Here is a 21,818-nt window from a genome sequence, read left to right as displayed (position 1 = left end):
CCTAGTACAATAGACCCGTCTTGACAAAGCAAGCATTTGATTGTAAGAAAATGTGAATTCTTTTTTTACGCTGATTAAACAAACTTTTCGTGTATTGTGCAGTGAAGTTCTGTTCGCCTACAGAAGAGGAACAATTTGATGCAGCGAAACTGGAAGTTAGATAACAATAAATGAAAATAATTACATTTTAATTTTGCGTGTTGTGTGGGGTGTCATGGACACGTTTCTGTTTCTGAATTGGTCCTACAGGTTTGAAGCTTTTCTTTGGTTTCATTGATTTCAGATGTCGAGAAAAACAAGAAAAAAATGGGACAGCCAACGTTGGAAGAAGTAGCTTGAAAGATCAACATTATTGATTGAGTGAAAACAAGTGTAGCTATGTGTACAATGTGTTTTTTTTATTCAGACCTTATTGGTTTGGAAATATTAGACGATTTGCTTAGGGGGTCAAAATTCCCCCCATTTTTCCTATGTCTATAAAATATGCTTTTGATTTCTTCCTTAGAACCGGCACGATTTTTTCCGGACAATATTTAGCATGATTTAACAATTAAGATCTATAGGTCAACGAAATCATCGATCACGAGGATACTGCAGGTGTGTTTTTTTGACTCGGTTCATCATAGCCGCCAGGCACTACCGAGCCTGCAAAAGCGAAAGTCGTTGATGTTTAAACGATAGATTTTTTCGCAATTCGAGATCACGATTGTGCAATGTAGACATCTAGTCGCGACATTCGGATTTTGAGACAAAATACTTAGCAGGTTCGAAGCCAATTTAAAATTTAAAAAATTTGAATGAAAATTTCGACTTGGTGTTATTTGTGTGTCTTATTACTTGAAACACCCGACTTAATTACTATGATATTTCGGCAAAAATTAATCGTTAAACCTTTATTTCGCGCGGCGAGTGACGTGAGATTGCAAAGTTTACTGCTTTATTGTGGAAGCCACCTAACTTTTTAGCTCCTATTTGACGCTCGAGTCGATAACAAATGAAGACACGACTTCAAATCTCACCTAGTGACGATATTTTTTTTTCCTAAAATATATATTTTTATCAAGGCTCATATGGCGTTAGCCTGATGAAATACTTCCTATTGGCATGCAGCTGACCATTAATCTGCAACGCCCCCCTAGTATGTACCCCATATCTAGCGTGGTGCGTCTTCTCGACTCGAGGAATCCATATAGAATGGTCACTAGCCGGCGCAATCATCAGCTCGTGTAGAGTTGTCATGAGCGGTACAACCTTTGGCTCTTGTTGAATCATCAGTGGACTGCACAACCTTTGGCCCGTGTATCTGTAAAGAGTGTGTGTATGTATTGCCGCGACTAAGTAAAACTTTATAGATCAGATAGGAGGGATATGAAACAGGGACACAACGAAGGAAACATCATTAAACGTTGACATCGGCGTTTCTGAGGAACAGGTATAGATGAAGCAGAAGATCAGGATCACGGCTACCTAAGATATCCCGGACGGGGATATCCGATTGTCTGCCTTGTGCTCTCAGTGCTCTAGAGAGCTGAGAGCGAGCAGCATGGAACCGGATACACGACAAGACAACATGCTCGATGTCGTGGTAGCCATCGCCACAATCACAAAGATTGTTTGCCGCGAGCCCAATGCGATAGAGATGCGCGTTTAGGTTGTAGTGATTGGACATGAGCCGAGATATCACGCGAATGAAATCACGACCTACATTCAATCCCTTAAACCAAGCACTCGTCGAAACCTTAGGGATAATCGTGTGTAACCAACGACCGAACTCATCTTCACTCCACATGCGCTGCCAACTAACGAGTGTGTCCTGACAAGGAATGTGAAAAAAATCATTATAGGCAATTTGCCATTCAAAAAGTGTGCCTTCTGAAGCGCCCACCTTAGCTAGCGAGTCCGCTTTCTCATTCCCCGGAATCGAGCAATGAGAGGGAACCCATGCTAAGGTAATCTTGAATAATTTATCGACCAAAACACTCAATAGATGTCTTATTCTTGTTAGGAAATAAGATGAGCGTTTATCAACTTTCATTGAGCTGAGACTGTCTGAAAAAATAAAATAATGGTCGATGGGCAGTGTTTCAATGATCCCTAGAGCATAGTATATCGCACCCATTTCTGCGACATACACGGAACAAGGATGAGTTTGAAAGAGGCACTGGAATTTTCATTGAAGATGCCGAAGCCAGTGGACCTGTTTATGCATGAACTAGAGGTGTGCAATCCAGCTCATCATGATGAACAGCTCAGATCAGCTCAGCTCATCTAGAAGAGCTGTTCTTTATGAACAGCTCTTCAGCTCAGTTGTCAGAGTCGACATCTGGTGGCGACTTTCAATTTGGTCTATACATTTCCGATATTTTTACTGAGACTTTTCATTATAATATAAAATTGTCTTCAAGAAGAATTTTTTGAGATTTTTTCACCGCCTACAAACAAAGTGTTTTAGACTAATTTAATACACAGATTTTAATTTTCATTCATAATTTGAATTTTAAAAACGTGCTCATTCTGCCTGAAAGTCAATTATTATTTTTGGCGCCCCCTAAAACAAAGCCCAATTCCGTCAACCCGAATATAACAGTTGAAAAGACAAGGAACAAATGAAACTGAACTGATATCATAACACGGAGAGCGAGAGACGGTCAGTTCATTTGAATATTACAGCTCACACACTCTCTTCAATTCTACAGCTCTTTTCTCTCCTTCATCATCATCAAAGTGAGCTGAAGAGCTGTTTGATTTTTTTTGCGAGCTGTTCCGCGTCAACTCACTTCAAAGAGTCGATTCTTCGGAACAGCTCATGAGCGGATGGCACATCTCTAGCATGAACCGTCAGTAAAGAACATTTTATCAGATCCAACTTTCCCATATTTTTCCGAAAATATGGACGGAATAACATTGGAGCGTAGGTGATCTGGTATTCCATGGATTTTTTGTCGCATGGACAGATAAAAAATGACAGAGGAATTGCAAAAGTATGGGAAGCAAACTTGGTTGGAGATGCCTGGTGAAGGGTGCACGTCGTGGGTAAGGTATTCATGGTATAAAGACATAAAACTTGACTGAGGAGTAAGTTGGAGTAGATTTTCGAAGTTATCAATCACCAATGGATTCATAATCTTGCAACGGATGAGAAATCTGTAGGATAATTCTGTGAACCGAAGAGTAAGCGGGGGTACTCCTACCAAAACTTCGAGACTCATCGTATGTGTCGAATGCAAACACCCCATGGCTATACGCAAGCAACGATATTGTATTCTCTCCAGCTTGAGAATATGAATCCTGGCAGCTGATCGGAAGCAAAAACTGCCATATTCTAACACTGATAATATCGTTGTTTTGTACAACTGAATGAGGTCTCCTGGATGGGCACCCCACCATGTTCCGGTAATTGTTTGGAGAAAATTGATTCTTTGCTGGCATTTCTGTTTCAAATACGCAATGTGTCTCCCCCAGGTACATTTAGAACCAAAATATACACCCAGGTATTTGAAAAACATAGAGTGTTGGATCGTTTTGCCAGATAGGTAAAGCTGGAATTGGGCGGATTCGTGCTTCCTAGAAAAAACGACAATTTCAGTTTTCTCCGTAGAGAATTCGATACCCAGCTTGAGGGCCCACGTGAACAGATTGTTCATGGTATCTTGCAACGACTTTTGCAGAGCGACGGGATTAGTACCCGTGATGGAAATAACTCCATCGTCTGCAAGTTGTCTCAGCGTGCAGTCTCTAGTTAGACAATCATCCATACCATTGACGTAAAAACTGTACAAGAGGGGGCTTAGGCAGGAGCCTTGCGGTAGGCCCATAAAACTGTAACGAGAAGATTTTGAGTTGCCATGAGAGAAATTCATGTGCTTTTCCGACAGTAAATTGTACAGGAAATTATTCAGAATTGGTGAAAGTCCACGATTATGAAGCTTCTCTGAGAGAATTTCCATGGAAACTGAATCAAATGCCCCTTTGATATCGAGGAAAACGGAAGCCATTTGTTCTTTGCGAGCAAATGCGATTTGGATTTCAGAAGATAGCAGCGCGAGACAATTATTCGTCCCTTTACCTCGGCGGAAGCCAAACTGCGTATTTGACAGCAAATTGTTCGTTTCGACCCACTTGTCCAAACGAAGTAGAATCATTTTCTCTGACAATTTGCGAATACAGGATAACATTGCAATCGGCCTATACGAGTTGTGATCGCAAGCCGGCTTGTTGGGTTTTCGTATGGCTATCACTCTCACTTGTATCCAGTCATGCGGGACAATATTCAGCTCCAGAAACTTGTTGAACAAGTTCAGCAAACACTGTTTTGCCAAGTCGGGAAGATTCTTCAACAAGTTGAATTTAATCGTGTCCGACCCCGGAGCTGAATTGTTACATGAGAGGAGGGCAATTGAGAATTCTACCATCGAAAAATTCTCATAATCGCATTGGAGTGGAATATCGCGTACGACGCTTTGTGCAGGAACAGAATCGGGACAAACCTTCCTTGCAAATTTGAAAATCCAACGGTCAGAGTATTCCTCACATTCATTGGTATGGTTCCAGCCACGTATTCTCCTAGCCGTATTCCAAAGAGTACTCATAGCGGTCTCCCTTGACAAACCATTGACGAATTTCCGCCAATATCCACGCTTTTTGCTTTAATCAGACCTTTTAGTTTGGCTTCTAGAGCTTGGTACTTTCGAAACCATTCCACTAATCCAATTTCCTGAATTTTTTGAAAGCGGATGATTTTTCAAGGTAGACCTTTGAACACTCCCTGTCCCACCAAAGTGATGGAGGACGACGTCGGAAAGTGGTAGCCGGTCCACGTTTCTTTTGAGCTTGAAGTGCGCTATCGTAAATCAAACTTGATATAAAGTTATACTCTTCAAGGGGAGGAAGTTCATGCATCGAAACGATTGCTTCTGACATTAATTCCGCAAATTTTCTCCAGTCAATATTCTTCGTGAGGTCATACGCAATATCGACTGACTCACTAGATTTTGATTCATTGGCGATCGATAAAATTATTGGTAGGTGATCACTACCGTGGGGATCTTGGATTACCTTCCATGTGCAATCCAGGGATAATGAAGAAGAGCAGAGAGATATGTCTAGCATGCTTGCCCGTGCAGGAGGGTTGGCTATCCTAGTTGCTTCCCCAGTATTTAAAACTGTCATGTTGAAGTTGTCGCACAGATCATAAATCAACGTGGCACGGTTGTCATCGTAGAGTGACCCCCATGCTGTTCCATGGGAGTTGAAGTCACCTAAGATTAACCGCGGCTCCGGCAATGCTTCGATAATATCAAAGAACTGATGGCGGCCTACCGTAGTCCTGGGAGGAATATATATAGAAGCAATGCAGAGTTCTTTGCCATTGATTTGTATCTGGCAAGCGACAACTTCAATGCCTGTAATCGATGGGATAGTGACTCTATAGAAGGAGTGACGTTTTTTGATCCCCAATAGTACGCCACCAAACGAGTCGTTACGATCGAGGCGAATAATGTTGAAATCGTGAAAATTCAGCTCATCGGCTGAACAAAGTCATGTTTCACAGAGAGAAAATACATCACAGTTAGAACTGTGAACTAAAAATTTAAATTGGTCTAGTTTAGGGATGATGCTTCTGCAATTCCACTGTATGACAGTGGTCAAATCCTTGACCTCTTGCGCTGAATTAGGCATCGAGGGAAATGAACGCTGCTAAAAAGCCACATTTTTCTTTCAAAAATGTTCTCACAACCGGAAGCAAACATAATACTATGCTTTTAAGAGGATCATTTATATTTAAAGCATTTAAAATGTTATCCACAAGGTCTGAAAGCGCAAGCAGGCCTGGTAGTGGCTGTTGCTTCGACCGCGAAAATGGAACAGACGTGTTCATTGTTGTTCCGCGAAGTGCTGATTACCCCTGGTTGGTAGCATGACCACGTAAACCGGGAGGTACTTGCTCCGGCCTATTCTCAGCACGTTCAGTTCGAGGTTTCATTCCAACTTGGGAAGTTTCGGTATTCTTTCTGGGGAGTGATGGAAAAGAAGTAATTTTTCTTTTCCTGATGGCACCCTGCGATGTACCGGAACATCCGGCATTGGGAGCGTCAGCAACAGGCACGTCGTTCTGCAGAATGGAGTAGGGATTGTCCTGTGTCGTTGGCACGGAACTCTTAAGCATATCTGCAAAAGTCCGCTTGGAACGTTTCTTTAAGGAACGCTTGAGTTTTTCCCCTTGTTGTATGTACACCGGGCATTGAGTAAAATCATGAGGCGTCCCGCCGCAATGAAGACACTTGTGCTCTTTCGCGCAAGGATTCTCATCATGTCTCTCTCCACAATCTGCGCAACGTTTTTTATTGCATTTTGTTGCATTTCATTACCCGGGGTACAAACAACCGAACAGGTAAACGAAGTACCCCTATTGCAACGTAATTTGGAAGGGCGGAACCCTCAAATGTCACACGATAAGAGTTTGTCCGATTGAGAATTCTTTTGTCATTTTTATGTGACACAGATTTCAGTCGATCGCATGCAAGAAAAGATTCACAGTTTTTAGTGTGGAGTTCTTGAAGCGAACGACACCATCGATTATCTTTTTTCGGGTCAAACCCTTTTCGGTTATTACGCCGTCTATTTCGACGTTGCAACAGGGTACGTATACACGATACTCAATCGCAAAGAGGTCGCAGCGCGTTATTTTGTTCGCTTGGGTCCTGCTTGAGACGACAACTCGTAGTTTGTCTGGCCCCATCCGTGTAATCTCGGTAACGTCAGAAAATTTTTTAGTTAGTTCCTTCGAGATGCGAATGACATTGAGAGGTTTGGATTTTCGTCTAAAGTACACAATGAATGGGCCTTTGGAGCCTTCAGGGTATTTTTTAGGACGAAAATCCTGTTTCTCGTCGATTTCCTCATCTTCGGAACTATCAACTTCGTAAACAGAATTTTCTACCTCAATTTCTGCTTCATCCTCCTGCTCTTCAGGAGGAGGTTCGGTATCAGAAATATTCAATTATGTCAACGGGGGGTACTTTCCGCCTTCAGCCATATCAGAAAAATCGGCCAACTGTTCGATATGAACAGAATATAATGATTATCAAAATGAATAAGTAAAAAAATATATTATAAGGTTATGCTGGGGATAATATTTATATCAATTTATTTTATTTATATAAAATTATAAAATAAAAAAAAGTTCCAATAAAATTTCAACGGTAATGAAGCCAAGGAAAAATAGACACCCCTAATTCCAACGTTTGCCGATTTGGTTAACAACACAGATGAACAATGATGTAAATCGAGCACAGATGGTAGAAGGAATGATAGGAGGTCAAAAGAGCCGCTGCTGTGTGGCGTGTGTGATGAATCTGTCTGAATTGTATCCTCAGCGTCGCGGTCGCTCTACTCGCAAGCGCAACCAATAAAAAAAAATCACAGTCTAATTCAATGTGGAAAAAAACACCTTTGTTGGATCGTTTCGAAAACTTGTCCGATCTACTTGCGAGTTGTCGAACGTTGTCGAAACTACGTCTTTCATTAAGGGTGCCAAATCAGAAAACAGGTCACGTTTTTATGAAATAAAGTTAATGTTAATAACTATTTTTTTCCGCGAACGGATTTTGGCGATTTACATAGCAAACGAATCGGAAATTCCCTAAGATTTGTTTGATATGCTATACACTACAATCACATAGTGTGTAAATAGTAAAAATTCATGATAACTATAAGCGTTTCCATTTTCCCGTACATTTGTTCTGTCCATGTGTGTGATTTCCCGAACAGAGCTGTCAGTAACGAGCAACGAAGGGGAAATCGTAAGACTTAAAGTTCCCATGGACAAAGGAAAAGAAGAAGAACGAAGGAGAATATTAGCCTATAGTATAAAAGGTGGATCTCGCTGAGACAAACCGTAGAGGCGAATGAACTTCAAAGTTTAAAGCCTCTTAAAAACAAAGAGAAAAAGAAAGGCAAATCTTTCATTCTTCGTGAGGACACCAACTGAACAACATCGTTGCTGGGCGAGCTGGACGGTGAGGAGTGGAGGAGTAATACGAGGAAAAAGTGAAGTTTTCCAAGGGCCTTTTCGAAGGTTAGAGACGAACTAAACAAGTTTAAAGTCTCACATGTCTTATTTTGGATTGAGCTATGGACGTGGCCAAATTACTGACTCGCTGATGCTCTAGCATTGCAATAATTGCATCAACCTGACGTCATTGCATTAAGGTTCTGTACACAATTGTGTGGGGAATTATCAAGCTAGGCTATCGTCAGCTCACCAAGAAAATAAATGTTCTGGAATTTTGTCTGTGATTTGGTTTCGCATGACGGTAGCAAAACTCTCTCCACGAAGGATGCTGGACCGGCAATATTAACAAAAAGGGATTCTGCTGAGAAGAGCGCAAAACGGAGATAATTGTGTGTATATTTAATTGCTTCAAGCCATCGATATATGGATATTTTTGTGTGTGTGTACGTGCGTGCGTTTTAACTAATTGCGCTGTTGCGGTTGAACATGTCGATCCGAACGTGTCGACAAGGAAAGAGACAGCGGGAGGGAAACATTTGCGCTAGGGTATTAGTAATGAATCTCTGCTGAGACAAATATTCAGCCTTTTCCCAAGCAGTTGACATTGTTCGTTTTCCGTCATCATAAAGGCTCCGTTGGTGCATTTGACATTGCATTAATGCATTGAACTGATACTATGGTAAAGCAGGTGTAAAGGTTGTGCACCAAAAAAAAAATTTGGGAATACCAAGTTATTCAATAAGTTATAATAAGTTTTACATTTATTTGGGTTCGCTTGCCAGTTGCAAAACTCCCTTCAACTAGGATTACATGTATTGTTCTGCGAGGACAAGAATTAATCATCAAACAATAATCGTCAAATGGTTCTACAAGAAAAAAATATTTCAAGGCGACCAAACTGGTAGAATTGTTATTTCTAAAATTTTGTAGCATTATAAAATAATATTCGCAGTTATAAACAAGCGACTTGAATTAAACTACAGCGTAGTTCTACGTCAACAATGCGGTCGTGTCTTGGACACAACCTCCTATAATTATTTTCAAAGTGTGTTCATTCCACCAATCAAATGCCATTATCCTTTCCCAAATAAACAAGAAATGGGTTATATCTGTGATATAAACGCATAGTAGACGTAGGACTACCGTTGGCTCGGTAATCATTTATTTGAAATTGCATCTGAATCAATTCTAAATGAATGTATGAATGAATATTTTGAAAGATCGCAGAAAGTTTTTCTTGTTAGTGTGTGGTTGGATGAGTATAAGTATGGAATTGTTATTATCATAAAATTCAACTCTTTCGAACTTGTTGGTGGTCCCAAAACGAACCGATGAAATTTGAGTGGCCTTATAAAAGCAACTGAAGATGTTTGATACATGATTCATTTTTGTTTTCTTGAGAATAACACGAGATTTCTCATGATTACTCCATGCGCAAAATAGAAACTGAGGGCGCCACTTCACGGTAAAACGAAATAAAGTATATATAACCTTGCATAAAATTCATTTTGTTTTTATCGTAATGTGGCAATTTTTCATGATTGTTCCATGCGAAAGCAAAAAAGAAACTGATGCTATTGACGAATTTACGTTAGATTTACAACAAGAAGGCGCAGCGAGTAAAACGATAATGTTGTGTTTTTTTGGTCGTTCAAATTTTTTTGAAAATCAAAATTTATCTTCGAATTTCCCGGTTTCACGTATTATCTCTACGCTAAAAAAGGTAGAAAATCGCCTTTTACAATGTAGTATGTATATTTTGAAGAATGGCTTGGTATAAGTGTAGTAACTTTAATTTTTTTTCAATTAGATAAACGATGAGTAGCATGTGTTGCGCTAAAAATACTGCAAATCCTTCTTGTATCGGCCCTTACATTATCAATGATATAATCCAACTTAATATGATGTCGATTTCATCACCATTAGCCACATTATTCATAACCTGTATGCATTATTAAACTCAGAATTTTCGAAGATTATCAATGACTTTGGTCCAATAGCGTGTTGAAATCATCGTAAATATACAAAGCCCTATCTTTCTTACCATATACTGTAGACATTTAATGATTGAAATGAATCAAAATGGAAATAAAATGAATAATCACGACCGAATCTTGTTTTTCAGTGCGTAGAATAAACTCACATCATCGCTTTTGTGGTTCTAAACTCTAATGTCGCATGAGCTGATTCAGATTTGCGTAAATTCGTCAATTGGATTGCATGACGGGAACACCAAGTCGAATACGTAGATGTGAATATTCCTTCGCTTGGACGAATTCACACGCAAACCATTTTTCCATGACTGTTCCATGCGAAAGCAGAACAGAAACTGATGCGAGTAAAAGTTCTCACGCCTTGCATGTGTCCGCTGTGGTTTCCAAAACACTAATGCAAGCGAACAAAAGAAGTCGCAGCATGCATGTATTCGCTATGTCGGTTTCTCCAGGTGCCTAGATTTTGCGTCCGTGTTCGGGAACACATTGCGATCACCAATCATCATCAATGAGCAATGACGATTTCAATAGCTTGCTTTCAAAGCAATTTTAAAGCTATTGAATAGATTTTTTGGACCAATAAATGACAATCATATAACTCGTTGACATTTTATCTTTCGGATGGAGTGATTATCATACCGCTCCATTCAGCCGGTGAAGAGGTATTAACGTGCAAAACCTTGCACTCCAGCGTCACTTTCTCGTTTTCGAAACTTTGAACTTACACCCCGGTACAGAAATGAAAGACGTAGTCCTACGTCAAAAGGGAGCACAAGGCTTAATGCAGTCAACGTTAATAGTAAACTTCCCAGCAAACATTAAATCGCATAACAAGCGTATATATAACATCATGTGCCCTAAAATTTGGTTGGCATATAATGCACCTAACTGGCATATGCATGCAAAAGTGGAGGCCATATACATTCATGGCAAATGCTTACCGAATTTGTTTGGATGAATATGCAACTTTGACCGGCTATAATAGCGATTATGTTGAATTGAATTGCGATCTAATATGAATATATTCATGAATTGTCAAAGCACCAAATACGACTTTTGCCATACTCATATACGATTTATTACAGACATAGAAAAAAAGGCGCAAAATATTTTCGTGAAATGTTTATTATAGCCTCACGAATTGCCATTTTTATATATGAGTATTCATGTTTGTAAAAATAATAATTGTTTGATTGACTTGTGTTGGGAGTGGAATATGAATGTTTAAAATGGCACAGATTGACGTTTGGTGAAAACTGCTCCGGTGTGGGTTCGAACTCCGGTCGTCTGGATTATCATCCACCAGCTATCTCGCGCGGCTATCTGAAGCTATCTGAATTTAATTCAACAGCGGTTAAAAGTGCATCAGCATTTCATTGACATTTCAATATGATGTAATATGTTCTATATTAGGATCTAATATGATTTACTGTTTCATGATTTTCTTCAGCATGCAACACGATTTACTACAGTACTGAATCGATTTAAATTATACGCTTATACGACACACAAACTGCATCAGCGTAATATACGCATATGATGCGGATTAAATATATTTTACGACATTGTACATCATAACATTGATGTTTATTATACCGAATGGCGACTTAATTTGATAATAGTATTTCAAATCGAGTTTTTACATTTAATGCGATTTCAAATATACACGATACATACTTTGATTGATATTATATGCGATTATGATTTATTCCGATTTCTTGTAAGACTTGGCACGTGCAAAATTATACGATGTAATGTTTGCTGGGATACGCATATGATGCGGATTAAATATATTTTACGACAATGTACATCATAACATTGATGTTTATTATACCGAATTGCGACTTCATTTGATAATGGTATATAAAATCGAGTTTTTAAATTTTATGCGATTTCAAATAGCCGCTGAAAATTAGGAATGTTTACTAAGTGATTGCAGACAACTTCGGGAGCTATATGTTCTGCGGTGTAAACAAAACAAAAGGAGGAAAGTAAACAAATGGAATTTGAAAAACAAAAGAAAAGTTGGAGTAGAGAAAGAATAGGTATTCGAAATCAAAGTCAAAAGAAGTTGGAAGTAAATTAGATAGAGGTTTTCGTAGAGATTTTTTATTAAGTAGTAATTATTTGAAATCGCTGTAAGTAATCATTATAAAATTTATTACACTATTCAATGTATAAATCAAACTTAACTTACAGCAATAGAAAATTGAATAGCAGCAGGAGAATCGAGAATTCAATTCGATTATTAAAAAGCTGATAGTGAGTAATTAAAATATTCTTATATTCATCCAAACTCATATAATTAAATCAAGACTAAACTAAAATTAGGTTTGAAAAATAATCCGTCATTATTTGAGCGGCATCTGCAAGGAACTTTAGAACGAAACTATAATTGTAAGTTTTATTATAAAATTTGAAAACAAATTGTTACTAAACTAAATGCAATAAATTCCAGCTTTGATCTGTCATAAACAAGACCGATTCAAGGAGTTTCGAACTAAGTCCGAACACATACTTTGATTGATATTATATGCGATTATGATTTATTCGGATTTCTTGTAAGACTTGGCACGTGCAAAATTATACGATTTGCTGGGTTATGTTATTATGAATCTGCTGATCAGTTAAATGAACAGCATCAGAATTTGGACACTGTTCAACGTATATGCGTTTGAGTGGCAATTCGTGTGAGTTGAACGATCCAAAACTAGCAATACCTTACATTTTCACAATTTGAACAGCACGATGATATAAGCATTAATTTCATACAACTTCTGCCTTGTTTCGATAGTTGTTTTTATACGATAAATGACAATAACTGTTCTCAAACAATGAGCTTGATTTCATTGTCTAAGTTTTTTAGAATTCAAACAGCTAACCAGCTTTAATAAAAATATTCGAGAGTAGATTCACAAACGATATTTTGATATGGATACTCAGCAATTCCGAATGAAATCGACAAATGAAAAACCATGAGTATTTTTGATTCGAATGAAGGTTTGTATTTCGTTTAGGTTGGAGGAAATATGAGTTTTCCACAGCATTTGGGAATTGTTTGACTCAAGTGTAACTTTTGAAAAAGGCGTATCGATTTTAGTAAGACAAATCATTGATAATTTATATCTCAAAAACTATGAGTCGTACCGAAAAAGTGTCTTAGAAAGAGTTATAGAGTATTGATGTCCAAACGTGAAAAAGATATACACTGAGAAAAAAGAACTTTTTTTATTTACAAAAAAAACTTTAATTTGTAATATCTAAAATATATATATTTTTTAAATTAATCCAATATGAAATATGAATTATGTAGAACTTTGTGGAACATTTTATGAATTTTCGAAACTTGGAATTTTTGTATGTTAACAATCATTTTTAGCCACAGATTATGAGTCCTGATGTGATTTAAAATAAAAAGGCTCTTAATCAATCTCCTTCTAAATGCATCCATTCTCGATATATTTAAAAAAAAACATTTCTAATTTATTGTCTTTTTCAATTTAATTTTTTTTTAAATTTAAATATGCCTTTTTTATTTTTTTTCAATTGTTTCATATAAAATAGAAGTCATGCAGAAATTTTTTAAAATGGGTACAAGATGATAGAACTATTTTTGAGGAAATTTGGGGAACATCGATTTTTTATGAATTTTCGAAACTTCAAATTTTTGTATGTTAACAATCATTTCTATCCACAAACTATGAATTCCGATGTGTTTTAAAACAAAAAAGATCTTTATCAATTTCCTCATAAATGCAGTCATTCTCGAGATATTTAAGAAAATATTTCTAATTTATTGTCTTTCCTATAGTAAATAGGCTCTTTTAATATGTTTATCGTGTTATACCGCCATGTTCATGAAATTTTATGAATTTGCTTATAATTTTCAACAACTTTTCCAAATACATCATTATGGTAAAACTATATGTTTAGGAGTTACGTTGAAAAACATTATCGCTACGTTTTGTATTAACCCATATGTCAAATGTTTTTCAACGTAACGACGATCTTGCTTACATTCGAAAGATAAGAAAATCTTGTACAGTATATATTTGAGAACCATATACCAACTTGCTTTAGAAGGCAAGTATTTTGACATTTCAGTCTCTCCGTCGCCTGATATCGCTTTAAGTTCTAGCTGTATCTCTGCCACTCCAACTTTTACGACGGCTCGGGCTTTGATGACGAATTTATCACCTCAGCAAACATCCAATCCGGGACGCATTTTGTACAGCATCTTGGAAGCCCCCGTCTCCTCTGCCTCAGTCGTGTCTATTCCAATTAATGTTCACCATAGTCGTCTCGGACCTGATGGCAGAGGTAGACCGGGGGTTTTCCAGTCTGCTGCAGCAGGCAAGTACCGTCACACTTCAGTGTTTTCGTCGCCTGATACCGCCTTGAATTCCAGTTCCATCACCGCGATCTCACCATCTGCGTCTATTACCTCGCAATCCAACGTTCTCTCGTTCAATTGCCATCAGAAAATCGTCGTATATTACCAGAATGTCGGCGGCATCAACAGAAATGTCGATGATATTCGGCTAGCTGTATCGGATCAATGCTACGATATCGTTGTTCTCACAGAGACTTGGCTAGACTCACGTACGCTCTCGCATCAGATGTTCGGTAAAGATTATGAAGTTTTTCGATGTGATAGGAATGCTGATAATAGCCGTAAGGCTAGAGGCGGAGGCGTTCTGGTGGCCGTGAACTCCAGACTCGAAGCGAGAGCTGTAGATAATCAAAAATGGATTTGCTTGGAGCAGGTGTGGACGGCGATCACACTTGGCGACCGTACTTTATTTCTATGTGCGTTGTACATTCCTCCCGACCGAATACGAGAACGCGAGCTCTTTGAGACACATTGTCGGTCGGTTTTCTCTGTCTTGGAAACCGCTAAAGCAACAGATGAAGTCATCTTAATGGGCGACTTTAATCTTCCAAGAATTTCGTGGAAGAAATCCTGCAACGGCTTCCTTTATCCGGATTTGGCTCATTCGACCATCCCTCCCAATGCTTCTTTCTTGCTTGACAATTACAGCTTAGCCACTCTCTCGCAAATCAATTACGTTACCAATCAGAATGACCGTAGTCTGGATCTCTGCTTTGTGAGTGCGCAGGACACAGCCCCATTCCTATGCAGAGCTCCTGCTCCTCTTGTTAAGCACACTCCTCATCATCCACCTCTGCTGGTTACCGTTGGTACTAAGTTGTCATTTCGATATCTCACCTGTAGCAATTTCTTATGACTTTCGTAATGCCGACCAGTTACTGTGGTATCAGCCAGTTACTCTCTAGCTTCAACTGGGACGATATACTAGACACCGTTAACGTCGAATCTGCAGCTTTAACATTCTCCAACGTTCTGGCATATGTTATCGATAGATATGTGCCGAAAAAGAAATGCCACCATGCATCCCGCAAACCATGGCAGACCTGTGTGCTTCGACGACTGAAATCAATGAAGAGGGCCGCCTTGAGAAATTTCACCACACACCGCACACAAATTCTTCAATATAAATATGCGCGAATCAACCACGAATATAAACGTGTTGCGAAGCAATCTTTCCTACATTATCAGCGTCGTGTACAGAGAAAACTCATATCACATCCCAAACAGTTTTGGAAATTTGTCAACGAGCAGCGCCATTCAGCCGGTTTGCCATCGTCTATGGCATTCAATGGAATCGTGGCCTCTACGCAACGGGATATCTGCAACCTTTTCTCAGATAAATTTGCCAGCGTCACCGATGAGAGTTTGAGCGACGAACATATCAGGCATGCTGCTGGCTACGTCCCTCTCTCCAACCAAACCCTGAGTAGAGTTGACATCAGTTTGGAGATGATTTCTAGATCGTTCTCGAAACTCAAAGCGTCGTTCAATCCGGGACCTGACGGAATCCCATCAGCTTTTCTCAAAACGCACATGAATGACTTGTTGACCCCGCTGCTCCAAATATTCCAGCTTTCCGTGTCTACTGGCGTTTTTCCGACCTGTTGGAAACTATCGCATATGTTCCCAGTCCATAAGAAAGGAAATAGACGGGACGTCAATAATTATCGTGGCATTACTTCGCTTTGTGCTTTGGCTAAATTGTTTGAACTCGTTATTATGGAACCGCTCAACGCTCTCAGCAAGCCGTACATTAGCACTGACCAGCACGGATTCACGACGGGTCGCTCCACCACCACAAATTTACTGTGTTTCACCTCCTACATTACCAATTCTATGTTACAATACGCTCAAACGGACGCCATTTATACAGATTTGACTGCGGCCTTTGATAAATTGAACCACCGTATAGCTGTTGCCAAACTCGACAGGCTTGGGATTAACGGCAACCTTCTGCAATGGTTCCAATCATACCTCACTGGCCGCCGACTAGCCGTCGTTATTGGCGACTGTCAATCCTCTCTATTTGCTGCTACTTCTGGCATACCACAAGGTAGTCATCTGGGTCCGCTGATTTTTTTGATCTATTTTAACGACGTAAATTTGGTGATTGAAGGACCACGACTGTCATACGCAGATGATCTGAAAATTTACCTTCGGGTCTGCTCAATTGAAGATTGTCACTTCCTTCAGAGACAGTTGGATGCTTTCGCCGATTGGTGTATGCTCTACCGCATGGATGTAAACCCCGCTAAATGCTCCGTCATCTCGTTCTCGCGCACGAGAAAGAACATATTGTATACGTATGTCTTGCGTGACTCAGAAATCGAGCGCGTTAGTGAAGTCAAAGACCTAGGGGTAATATTGGACACGCAACTCTCGTTCAAACCGCACATCTCGTTCATTGTCAATAAAGCGACCAGAACTCTAGGATTCATCTTCAGAATTGCCAAAAATTTCACTGACATCTACTGCTCTCTATCTCGCTCTGTTTTAGAGTATGGTTCTGCAGTTTGGACTCCTCACTACAACAATGGCGTCGAAAGAGTTGAGTCTGTTCAACGAAGGTTCGTGAGATATGCACTCCGCAGATTGCCGTGGACGGACCCCTTCCGATTACCGAGTTACGAGAGTCGTTGTCAGTTGATTAACCTGGAACTTTTATCGGTCCGTAGAGATACAGCCAGAGCTCTGTTCATAGCTGATGTTTTGCAAGGACGCATCGACTGTCCCGTTCTCTTGGAGAACATCAATATCAACGTCCGACCTCGAGCTCTCCGGAATAATGCGATGCTAAGATTGCCCGTACAACGTACGAACTACAGCATGTTTGGTGGATTTAGTGGTTTGCAAAGATTATTCAACAGAGTGACCATGTTGTACGACTTCCATTTATCCCGAACGCTTCTTCGCCGGAGGTTTAGCTCTTTTTTTTCTGAACTAGTTTAATTTACCATAGGTTTTTAGTTTCGATGTTAGTTTTATTATGTGACGAACTTATGTAGTGTAACATTCATGTTTAGATATAAGTAACATCATTGGGGCCTTCACAGCCTGTTGATGAATAGACAATAAACGAACCATCTTAATTAGTGGATTTAAATATCATTTTGGAAGTGAAAAATTTAGAAGTTCGTGGTTTTTGAAGTCTAATTACTAGTTTTATTTTAAAATGCGTACTAAACATGATTATTTCTATCAACCAAATTAAAGCTATAATTTGTGCTTTGACATTTGTTCTACAATTTGTTCTATGGCATTCAAAAATAACGTTTGGCACAATATTTTTTACACTGATCTTTGTAAATCATTCGACCGCATTGATGGCCCATTAGTACTCTTCAATTTGCTGGTCCTTCTGATTTTCCTATAAAGTATTAAAACTAAATTCTCCTTCATATGTGACTAATCATAGTCGGCCACGGAATATCATTTTGTTTATCATATAATTGTCATTTTTTCAGGAACTAATAATCCGTTGCAATAGTTCGCTAAATCACACATTTGACCATAGTTTTGATGAATCGATTTTGGAGTAAGTAGTACAATCATATTGAATACACAAAGCAGTAGATACGACTTTTGATATTGGCGAAATGCAAATATTGTAGTACGTAAATATTCAACGCAATACTTGAGAGCTATATGGTAAAAATTTCATCTACAGAACGTCTAATGGTGACGAGGACGTGCGTTTCGTGACTTACATCGAAGACACAGTTGACTTGTTCCCAACCGGGCCTCATATGGATATGTTATGCAATGACATGACGAAATTTTCACAAAAAGATCATGAACTGATGAATTTGGATATACTTTTACTACAACGTGACATTGACTGGGACGTCCCATTACCCTTTTTGAAGAACCTAAAACAATCATCCTGTGCATCAACCAATATCACAAATTCGAGTAACTCTTTGCAAGTGGAGCAAAGTGATCCATCGCAAGGTGCACAAATGCTGCTGAGTGTGACGGAATTTGGAAAGACAAATACCCCATGCAGCGAACCATCTTCTATTTGCATTCAAGAATCAAACTTGGAGCAACACCCACGTGAGGATAATCAGAATCAATCGTTGCAACAATTGCAGGAAACGGAAGAAGACAACTCATCGTATGTATTCAAATTTCGTATCAAAGAGATCCATTATTTTTCAATCCGATAAATTGAATTAATATTTATTTCTGTGAATATTCTGTTTAAGCGCTTTTACTGACGCCTTGGTAGTTATGATTGAAATTCAAAAGGAATGTATGGCATACGAGGCGAAAGTTTTGGGTGGCTTCGTTAGAATGAATTCTGTATATCAGCAACAGCAACACCTTAAGACAGTAGATGCAGCCAAGTGTTTAATCAGTCGAATGTCTCTCACAGATAGAGAGAAGACCATTATTCTAGATACGATACATTGAGGGGTCTTTTTTAAGTTTTATTTGGTAGAATGTAAACACTCACGTTATGATATGATTATCATAACGACTGTGTATGACAAACGAGTTTACTTAGCTTGTGGTCTTAGTGATGATTTCTGTTGACTATCTGTTTGAAATTTCCATAAAATATTGATCTGAACTTAGCTATAGCAAGTATATTGTACAACAGGGATAATCCATAAACTGTAATTAACTTTTTAGTCAATATAATGAAAACATAAATCATAAAAAACTCAATTTGGAAAGCATAGTTTGTCTATGAACTAATTATGAATAACCATCTAGTTAGTATATGACGAGCTTAGAAACAGATGCAGGACCGATAAATAAAAACTGTTTCGTCGTAATAATGACAATTTTTTAGAAGAAAATATTGCTTCTTTGGAAGAATCTAAGAAAAGGCTTCTTTCTTATCTATTCTAATTTTTTCTTATAGGAGTTATCTCTATGAAAGTTCAGGAAAAAAATTAATTGTCATAATTTGCACAATTATACATCAGCAAGCCGTGGAATAAAGGTGACGTATAATTTTCATCATAACGAATATTTCAGATTTTCTTTGTGATTTTTCTTTCTCTAAGACATTTCAGCGTTTTGAAAACTTTTTCCGGAAGAAATAGTGCAGTAACTGGACCCGTTTGTTCAGCGAGTGAAATTCCCCGAAGAAGATATTCGATTTTTGCATTTTCAAGTACTTTCGGTGTGTGAAGCTGTATTGAACCTTGGAACAGGATTTTTGAAGATTTCTTGCCACTGGAAAATCTAAAGCAGCTAAGTTTTTGTTTCGTTTTATTCTATTTATCTGTTTCTTTATTTATTTAATTTTTTTTTAATACATATATAATTATTTTAACTTCTGTACGTGTTAGACGTTTTATGCTCTTTCTACTCTCAGTTTTGTTTCACAAATTTTTCTAAATGGAGGGGAACGAAACCTCCGATGTTGATATGACCATCGTAGATACTCCTCATGATTGTTTTTCTGAAGTTCGTCCTTCAAAGAAAAAGAAGAACCAATTACTGTCAAATTCGACACCCAACCCAACAAAAAATTCTACACAACCAACAAATGATCCTGTTTCACTCACCTCGGTTCAAAATCCAATTAATTCTCTTCAGCATTCAATCATTGAGAATGTTCCTTCCAAGAATCTTTCTCGAATTCGACAATACCAGAACGTTTCGGGATCATCGAAAACACGTTGGGTGGTATTCTTCCGTCCCAAAGGGAAACCTTTAAGGGTGACCCAAATTTGCAAAGACTTGAAGTCTAAGTACTCAAGTGTCTTGGAAATTACAAAAGTGAATAAAGACAAACTTCGTGTTGTGCTCTCGGATTGCAAAGACGCTAATGCGATTGTTAATAATTCTTTGTTCACTGATGAATATCGAGTGTATATTCCGGCACACATTGTTGAAATCGATGGTGTGGTTTCGGAAAAATCTCTCCACCTAAAAGATTCCGAAAACGCAGAGGGTATTTTTCATGATGTAAAACTTCCTCATGTGAAAATTTTGGAAGTAAGATCCCTGAATTCATTTTTAATGGATGGTAACGAAAAGAAATATTTCCCATCTGGTTCTTTCAGAATCTCCTTTGAGGGCACAGCTCTTCCAAATTATGTGCTCATTGATAAGCTTCGTCTTCCAGTTCGATTATTTACTCCCAAAATTATGACATGCACTAATTGCAAACAGTTAGGTCACACTAAAACCTTCTGTTGCAATAAAATTAAATGTTCTAAATGTGGAGTCGACCATGATGAAAGCACTTGCAATAAGGATGCTGATAAATGCATTCTTTGTGGAGGTGTTCCTCACACAGTTAAGGAATGTCCAAAATACAAATCCCGTTCTATTAAACTAATCGTGGTTTCTCCTCTCTTAGGAGCGGGATGTTTCGGATAACTCAATAAACATTCCGGGTTGATGGTTAAAATTGAACTGCTCTATTATTTGCTTACCAACTAGCTTATATAATAACCTAAATTATCGTTGACCCAAACTCAAGCCACCATCGGTGTTTGGAAACAACCAGATGGTTTTTTATGGTAACCATGTGTTAGCCCATGCGGAAGACGAATCGCTGTTTTTTGATTCTGGGTCGTTTGGAAACGATGTTTTTAACATTGCTTTCTAGGCAATATCGTTTTTTGGGTTATTGAAAAATAATGCATGATGGAAATGCATAGGGATGCTACACCATCCCCCTTTGGGAAGGAATGCTCATTGCGTTCCGAGAGAAAGTAAGCGGGCTTGAATTTGAGTTCAAATTAGAATAATAACGAATTAAAGTGATCTGTTTTAGTATGCATGTGTATTTGATTTTTGTTGATTATCGAAAACTCATTGCGAATTTATTTTAACTAATCTATTTTTATGGACTACTTGCGTGTCCGAATTTTCGTTACTTATTGTTACATTGGGATGATTTATTCTAATAATTGTATAAGGTCCTTTATATCCAGTTTGTTACGATTTTCATTTGTTATCATAACTTTGTCTTTAATTTTGATTTCTATAGGTTTTGTTTGGGTTTCGTGTTTCTTGTTTTGCTGTACTTTATGTTTTTCGATTAACTGTCTGGTTTTAATTCTGGCTGCTTGTAATCTTTGTTATAATTCGAAATGATATTGATCTATATTATAATTTGGCTCTATTGCTTTTGGATTCATAATATTTTGAGGAAGTACTACTTGGTGACCAAAAATTAATTCAAACGGTGTAAAATGGAAATCAGGACGAGGGGTAGTGTTGTAGCAAAATGAATAATAAGGTAGCCATTCATCCCAATCAGTTTGTGATTCGTTGACGAACTGTCTTATGTATTCATTTAGACAACGGTGATTTCTCTCGTTTGTGGGTGATAAGGTGTTGAGAATGATTGTTTCATATGTAGGAGTTCAGCTATTTTATTGAAAAGTTCATTCCTATATTCGGTACCTTGATCTGTTCTAATGGTCGATGGTGTCCCGTAAAT

The 21,818-nt window shown here is 38.3% G+C and overlaps 1 protein-coding gene across 1 annotated transcript; it reads left to right on the top strand.

Moving 5' to 3' along the window:
* Positions 1-209: 209 nt before the first annotated feature.
* LOC129776487 (uncharacterized) lies at positions 210-19,248 on the top strand. Its single transcript, XM_055782161.1, has 4 exons — positions 210-249; positions 17,866-17,936; positions 18,069-18,518; positions 18,610-19,248. Exons 3-4 carry the CDS (start codon positions 18,148-18,150, stop codon positions 18,815-18,817), a joined length of 579 nt encoding a protein of 192 aa, XP_055638136.1. The 5' UTR covers positions 210-249; positions 17,866-17,936; positions 18,069-18,147; the 3' UTR covers positions 18,818-19,248.
* Positions 19,249-21,818: the final 2,570 nt, after the last annotated feature.

Source organism: Toxorhynchites rutilus, chromosome 1 (assembly GCF_029784135.1).
Source record: "Toxorhynchites rutilus septentrionalis strain SRP chromosome 1, ASM2978413v1, whole genome shotgun sequence".
NCBI classification, from domain to species: domain Eukaryota; kingdom Metazoa; phylum Arthropoda; class Insecta; order Diptera; family Culicidae; genus Toxorhynchites; species Toxorhynchites rutilus.
This window is presented reverse-complemented; position numbering and strand designations above follow the sequence as displayed.

What these genes read in the sequence shown, in the direction of transcription:
- LOC129776487 (XM_055782161.1), top strand. Translation starts at nt 18,148, where the DNA reads ATGGATATGTTATGCAATGACATGACGAAATTTTCACAAAAAGATCAT. An exon ending in ACGGAAGAAGACAACTCATC is followed by an intron (nt 18,519 to 18,609) that starts GTATGTATTCAA and finishes ATTCTGTTTAAG; the next exon opens with CGCTTTTACTGACGCCTTGG.